General features: G+C 37.0%; 1 protein-coding gene across 1 annotated transcript; it reads left to right on the top strand.

The window, feature by feature from the left end:
• The first annotated feature begins 2,607 nt into the window (after positions 1-2,607).
• On the top strand, positions 2,608-3,564 carry LOC113357510 (E3 ubiquitin-protein ligase ATL9-like). Its single transcript, XM_026600933.1, has one exon. It carries the CDS (start codon positions 2,608-2,610, stop codon positions 3,562-3,564), a length of 957 nt encoding a protein of 318 aa, XP_026456718.1.
• Positions 3,565-8,432: the final 4,868 nt, after the last annotated feature.

The following is an 8,432-nucleotide window of genomic DNA, read 5'->3' as shown; positions in this document are numbered from 1 at the left end:
TCTTTTTTTTTTTTGAGAAAAAAACCAAATTCTTTTCTCTTTATTTGTTTGAATTGATAACCAAGAAACAAACCATTTGTACAGTAATACATTAGTAGGTACTATATAATTCAAATTACTTTTTCTTCTCAGCAACTCCACCTCTCTCTTTTTCTTTTCCCTCCATGCACCAAGTTTTCTGGCAGCAACTTTTGGAGCAAGCTTATCGCTTAATTAGGCATATGACAACAACGAGATTTATTTTGACAATAAACACATATTTTAATTACTATCTTCATAGTACATAGTTTTTATTAACATTTTAAGGAGCATAGTAAAACAATGTGAGAATATTTTTCGTCACTAGAAATCACAGGATTCTTTATAAATTACCAGATTTGTATCTTGAAGTCACAAGGATCCTATATTACTCTCAGAAAATCATCGGAAATATCTAGTTTTCCATATGATATCTAGAATTCACTCAAATAACAAATTTATGAAATCTATAAAAATCCCATTTGACTATCCAGTTAGTAAGACTCGAACAACATTTTGATCAAAAACCGACCCCCCATCCAAAATTTGTGCTTTGAGTGAAATTCACCTAGATTCTCAAAGAACGATTTTTTATGGACCATGGTTTATTTGAGGAGACCATGTTTTTATTAGGCCACCTTCCCTATAGTTATAAGGGGTGTCCTAAAGCATTGAAATGACTAACCTAACCTTAACCTAATTTAATTTAAAACCAACCCAATAACCACCTGTATATATATAACCACCACCTCCTCCCACCACCTCCCACCATCGCCGATTACCACCACCACCACCACCACCACCTCCGATTATCACCACCACCAACCACCGATTACCACCAATACCACCGCCCACCACCGCCGATTACCACCACGACCACCTCCGATTATCACCACCACCAACCACCGATTACCACCACCACCTCCGATTACCACCACCGCTATATATATATATAGCTTAATTTAAAACATTAACAAAGATATTCTCACAAACCCATTACTTATCATTCATTTTTGGTTGAATAAATGAGAAGTAATAATTAAAATGAGTTGAAACTGGAAGTTGCAGAGAGGTTTAATGGAGGGTTTTTATTTTTCAGAGAAAAGTTCGTTTATCACGAATTAATTTTTTTCTTAACCGAACTCAGAGTTCGGTTGATTCGCAAAAAAAATACTTTTAACCGAACTCCTTGTATTAGAAAAACACAAGTCCATAAGTTCTGTTCCTTCGCAAAATAAGGATATCACCGAACTTTAGTTTACGAAAATAATGAGAAGTCCACAAGTTCGGTTCGTTCGCATAAATGTTAAGTTTTCTTTGTAACCGAACTCTACCTTTGAAACTTCGTAACCGAACTCTACCTTATTCGCCAAGAAATAAATTTCGTAGTAACCGAACGTTTGCCTAATTGGATATATGTATATATAAACCCAGTTCGGTTGATTCGCAAAATATGTTGAAGTTTGCGAACCAACCGAACTTCTAACACTAGGTTACTTTTAACCTGCAGTTCGGTTGGGAACTTGGTTGTGTTGAAGTTTGCGAACTAACCGAACACACAAGATGTACCCAAATATAAGTTCAAAGTTCGGTAACCTACCATTTTATCCTAGGTAACCGAACATTACACTGTACAACCAAAACCTCCATTAACGAGCGAGTTCGGTAACCTGCGTGTTTGGAAAACGTAACCGAAATACACTTTCAGGTGTGTCCGTTTACATGTTCTTGACATATGGTAACTAAACTGGCCCAAATATACATAAAAAATTTCATTTTTTTTGAAAGTTTGGAGCAATTCAACCAACATTATCTAAGTTTGACGCATACCTGGGTATCCAAATACCCTTCCTCCGGTTGTGGTTGGTAAAATCCATCGTTTTTTATGTTTTCCTTCTTCATCTTCTCTAACTTTACTCTCTCAATAATTCTACTTCTTTAAAAAAAAAACATCTGATTTTTTAATCTCATAAATTATCTTTAACTTAATCATCTCACTAATCATTACACTAACTATTATTAAGACTAACTAATCACCACCCAAAATTAATCAGGAGGGTAATTTAGGTATTAATATAAATATCTAGATAAGGGGTGACCTAGATTTACTTCTAATGTCTTTACCCAAAATAAAACCATGGTCCCAAAAAAAAACCATGGTCCCCAAAAAATTGTTCTTCTCAAAGTTGCTTAGTGTCTCAAAATGGGCCGGTGGCCAAACTTATAACCCAAAATGAGCCCCAATTCTAGGCTCACGACGTCAGTCCAGCAAGGCAGCAAGTGACCCCCAGCAAATTAAGTAATTATTCGGGTGAAATATTAAGGATATATGCATAGTTTAGGAAAATCTGGTTAGGTTAGGAAACTGTGTTTATACGGAAGGAAATTTATACGTCGTAGCCTGAGAAACAAGAGTCAGCAATCCGCGGAAGGAACTTAGGGTTAGACGTGTTTCTTAATTTCTCTCGGTTCCCTTTTTTTTTCCCCCAAATTTCTTCTTCCACAATTATATAAAGAAGAGAAATCATATTAATCAACGACAATAAATCAACAACAATATTTTGGAAGACACAAAAACTAAGAAAAATCATGGTCAAGAAGAATATCAACCTTACCATCTCTGCGGGTAGCAACTCCATCAACTCAGTATTCCTACTTCTGGTACTAATACTTCCCTACACTTCTGCACAAAGCGACACTGATAAGCCACGCCAAGATAATACACCCCTTTTTTATTTTTTAATTGCTTTTACTGTGTTTATGATCATATCGTGTATTCATGAGCAAAGAAAAATACGTAATAATATCCAGGCCGGTGACCCAGCTGTTGTTCCTACAGAAACACCAAGTATAGGAGGTCTTGATTCTGCAGTCATCGAAACCTTTCCGGTGTTTGTCTACTCTGATGTTAAGAATGTCAACAAGGTTCATAATATTAAAGGAGCAATCCTAGAATGTCCTGTTTGTTTAAGTGAATTTGGGGATAAGGATAAGTTAAGATTGCTACCCTGTCATCATGTTTTTCATCCTGAATGTATTGGTACTTGGTTTGTTTCGAATTCGACTTGTCCTTACTGTTGCCGTGACCTTAAAACTATGGTCGCCGGAAGTGCTATTAGTGCAGGTGATGCTATAGTTGATGTGTACGAAGAAGACGAGGAAAACCATTCTGAAGCGACGGTGCATTCTGAAACAGAGCATGGGGAGACCTGGGTTTCAATTCCTTTGGTACAGAATTCAGAACAAGTGATTAATGGTATCAACCCTGACAATGAGAAGAACCTGTTAAACGCTGGTGAAAGTACACTAAGATCCACAAACGGGCCTATAGGGAAATATCCAAGATCACATTCAACTGGGCATTCATCGATACCGATACCACGAGACCTAAAGAATAGTGAGAGGTTTACATTACGGTTACCAGATGACGTGAGAAAAGATATTTTAAGGCAGAAATCATTTAATTTTCCGCCAGTTTCAGGTGGGAGTAGTCACCGTGTTCACGGTGGTAGTGGTGGTGCAGGAAGTATTAATAGAAGAGTTTAGTGACTTCCTTATCGAATAGATGGTTAGCTCCAATGGCACCACGGTTTTTTGGGAGTTCTTGCATAAAGCTTGTGAGCGCCAACCAAGATCACAAACATTCTTACCGAGATTCAACTCATTTATTATAAAATAAATTTCTTATTACTTATCCAATTACTCTATGGTGTTTCCCACTTTAAGTAAAAGCCACTTTCTCTGTTAATGATACTACTACTGCCATACGCAAGCCATAATAATCATTTGCAGTTTTACTCATACCAGATATTCCTTCTTATGGTCTTATTTGGTTCAAGTGTAATGAGCGAAGGCCCAACAGAATTCCATATTTGAATGGGCCCTTCTTGTGTGCCCTCAGTAATCACAAGAAACTCTTCCAACTTTTGAGGCATTAATATATTTTTTTTAAGTTTTCTCCCATATCTTACATCTCTTCTTGCTATTACAAAAAATTTGGATGTGCAATTAAGTAAATAATGAATACATCGAGTAGTACAAACAAAAAGAACAAAACATGTGCTAAATTTATAGCTTTTGAGTAGTGTAACAATTGATATGATTGATTCATTTGCTGCAAGTGTCTCTAAAATGTCACGTTTTTCTTTATGGGATCAGTTTTGTTCAAAGGATCACAATATAATCAATTTGTGCGATCACGAAAACAAGCATCTTGATGTTAATTAAATTACAAATATATCTATCGGCGTGCGTGTACCGCATGACATCTAAATCTACTTATTTTATGTTTTTAATTGCCAACTTAAACACACAAAGTACTGCCAAGCTACAGTCTGCATTCTTCCTGAAGAGCTTCTTTTATGCCTCTATTTAGCTTCTTCTTGAGTCGTGACTAGAATCTTTAGTATGATCCCAAATTTGGGATTGTGACATGGCTATGCTTAAATGGGCCCTTCTTCTGTGTTCTCTTCTCAGTATTTGTAAGAAACTCTTCCAAGGCATAGATATTTCTTTTAAGTTTTCTCCTATATCTCACCCCTATTCTTGATATAAGAGAAAATGTGGAACTGTTTAAGTAAATACGTCGATATCAACCTTTCTGATCGAGTTACACAATGATATCCTTATATGTGCTTTAATAGAATTTAGTTTAATCACTTTTCCACCATCAAATATAAGTGGATTGACGGTTATTCAATGTTTTTTAAGATTTCATCTTGATCTACAACCATCTATCTACTTGAATCTGATATATTTTAAGAAATCTGGTTAGTATAAGAAATTGGTCTAATACAAATATATATATTTCAAGAAATCTGGTTAGTATAGGAAATTGTTCTAATACAAATATATACGAAGCGTGGAAAACGAGTCCTCGAACTTTGGTCAGAACTTGGACGCGTTTTTAGTTTTAACTTCAGTATCTTCTACCATCTTTCGTAGTAGTAATCAACAACAATTTTGAAAGATACGATAACCAAGAAATCATGGTGAAGAAGTTTATCATCAACCTTGACACCCCATGGTTCAACTCCATCAACTTCGCACAGCTACTACTATTATTATTATTATTATTATTATTATTATTATTATTATTATTATTATTATTATTATATACTTTTGCACAAGGAGACACCGTTGATCCATACAAGGATGATTTTGATGACAATTTAGAATCCGATGTTTGTATTTTCCCTATTATTGTTTTCCTTTTAGTTGTCCTATTCTTGTATACACCATAAAATATTTGGACACGTAAAGGATGATTAGAAGCCGCAGCTGTATACAAGCACACAACGCCACACACCGAATCAATTCCGAGTTAGCTTAGAATCTAAGCAGATGTCATTTTCGTAATAAATTAGTGTCTCTTTTCCTATAAAGCAGGAAAGATAAGGTGAAAAGAGGGGACGGATTTTGGGAGAGTAAGAAACCCACTACCTCTAAAGAGAGGAATGATAGCTGGGTAGTATTACGACCTTGGTTCTATCTTCGTAATACCTTCATTACTAAGAACTCTCATTGAACTTCATCATCATTAATAGAGTTCATCAACCTTGTAACAGATCAAAACCATAATAAAACTTTCTTTTACCTTCCCATGGATGTAGACATTCCGATATCGAACCACGTAAATTATCTTTGTGTAAATCTCTTGTTATTTACTTGCTTATATTGCATCTTTCATTTACTGTTTTATGGTTTATATCAAGATCCCAGGATCTTGTTCATATGATTGTGCTACTAGAAAAATGGTAGTCACAATTTGACTCTAGAAACATGGAGCGGGTAAAGAATTTATTCTACCAGTTCCTGATCTATTACCTTTCAAGCTTTTATTTCTAAATTTGGTTTCAATTTTATAAAATTTCAATCTACTGTTCTTGAAAAGGATTCAGTAATGGGTTTGCTTCATTTACTATTCTCGGAAATGAAGCTTTCTGAAATTGGTTTTATATATTTGGATGAAACCCCACATTTTCCTGAGTCTCTAAAAGACCCAGAAGGGGATCTTCGCCTTCATTTTCCTGGTTTTATATATTTTATCCAAAAACAGTCTCCAGCTGATGTTTATTTAGATTAATGATTTACAGACTTTTCAGATTTGTTTTCTAATGATAAACCAGCTTTGTATTCAAGTTTTTAACATACCTTGGACCTGTTGGAGAAAATGGAACCGTCAAGTTTAGATTCGATCGCTACCCAATCTTTGGATTTGTTTCTGCTAGTGGTGTTGGTCTCTAACCTAGTATTGTTTGGCCTTATCATTTTATCCAAACTCCTGTTGCTTTCATTTTGAGACGAGCATAGCCTCTCTTTGATTTTTAACCCTGCCACCGGTAGCTTTGTCTTCCCCACAGTTCATGCCTTGGACTGAGTTTGTAAAAACTGGCCTGTAACTGGTTTGTTAAAATGTTTATGCGGACTTTCCTTTAGTGATCTGTGTAATCGATTTGAGCCAACAGTAGCTTGATTCCTTTCCATTGTAATCTACGAATTTTCTTATTTTCATCAAATGGGTTTTTATGGGGCTAATAACTTAACCAGTTTATGAGGTTCGTAACCTCTTCTTGATTAGTTTTCATTTTAAATCAAGATTCGAACCATTTTGCTCTTAAGCTAGCTTTTAAAACTGTTTGTCAAAATGATCAAAAATGAGTTATGTGATCGGAACTCCACTAATAGCCAACAGCTGAAACACTTTAAAACCATTTCTAGATTACCGTGATCTCTACCATTTTACTTTCTACTGGTCTTTTCTTTTATTTGTTTTAAGGACTCATTCAGAGGAGGGCTGTATACCACCGTTGTGGTTGCCATGACGTGATAAGATGCAGACCAACTCACTCGGAGGAGAGGAGCAACAGTTCAAGCTCAAAAGCTCGTCTGAAGTACCAATCTAACCCGACGTACAGTGGTGACATGTCTGTACAACGGTGTGATGCCCGTAACGATGAACAACTTCCGGTGCAAATGACCAAAGCATCACCAAGCACAACTTCAGCAACGATGGTCCAGTCCCGATGACGAAGAAGAGCTAAAGTCCATGAGCCAAAACTTTGCGACGACATGCCAAAGTCCGAAGATGATGAACCCCCATACTAGATAATGACGCCAAGAACGATGTCGACGACGAAGACCGCAGAAGCTCGGTTCATCTGGTGCCCATGTTCACCCGATGACTGCTCCAGTCGGAAACTTGATACATCCCCAACCCTCAGCTCGTGGTAAAGATTTCGACGGAGTGCCAAAGTTTAGCTTGTGGTAGCAGCTCAAGCTTAAGCAAAAATGACCGCTCCTTGCAGCATAGCAGTTCAATATCGCTGCAACGATGTAACCGTAGGGTTGCGCAAAACACAAGAAGCAGTTTGAAGTACCAGATCATCTATCAGGACGATTCTTTGTTTTACTTTTATGGAGGCGTGCCAAGGACCCAGCAAGTACTGAAGAGTACTTCTCCAAGAACCGATACTTCTTATTTCTAAGTCTAGTACTTCATATTTTATACTCCCTCCGTGCCTAATTAAACGACTTAACTAGTACTTCATACATTAATATTATTATAAAAAATATGTAAAATTTGATAGTCATATTTATATTTATTAGATAGATGTTTTAAAATGCTTTCCGATGATATAAAGTTTACGAAAATTCGTTGCTTTCTCATATTTCATGCCCAACGATGACGATGGTAGCTCCGATCCTCATACTAATGATAAGGAGTACATATAAATTCCATGCCGGAAATCAAAGTAAAAGCATAAAGACGATGGTCCGTTCTTGATGATAAAGAAAACGATGAGCCTAAGTCTTCCCACGACGGTCATGACCCGAAGAAAGATGACGATGCTTAGTACGATGTCGTCGAATAAAGCAACTGGATGATCTAAGTGCCCAACGAAGATGACATCAAATCTGAGGACGGTGGTGCAATAGTGCCAAGTCCAGCGATGAAGAAACGAAGACCAATGCAGATGAAGAAAGTCTTCCAACGACGATATAAAGTCTGAAGACGAAGGCTTGCTGAAAGATGATGATTTTTGCTGCAAACATCGTCCTAGTTAGCTGCTAAGAAGCATAAGAAGCTTGGCCAATATGGCTTCGGTCCCACTCCGATGCTGCAAGGTCTTGAGACGACGAGCCAAAGAACGAAGACGGTGGACCGAAGCCAAATTCTGATGACAAGGATGATCGTCCCGATGTACAAGTTACCCGACGTGAAAGATACTTGAAGCACAAAGTGATACGATGATATCAAATCCTGTGACGAAGATGGTAACTCGTGCGAGGAGACCAGCTGGTGCACATCAACTCGATCTAAGAAGGAGATTACAGCCACAGCGTGATAAAGGAGAGACGAAGACGATGACCTTGACACGCTACCCAAACAAAGCCCAAAGGACATGTCCAAC

Source organism: Papaver somniferum, chromosome 1 (genome assembly GCF_003573695.1).
Source record: "Papaver somniferum cultivar HN1 chromosome 1, ASM357369v1, whole genome shotgun sequence".
NCBI lineage: Eukaryota > Viridiplantae > Streptophyta > Magnoliopsida > Ranunculales > Papaveraceae > Papaver > Papaver somniferum.
This window is presented reverse-complemented; position numbering and strand designations above follow the sequence as displayed.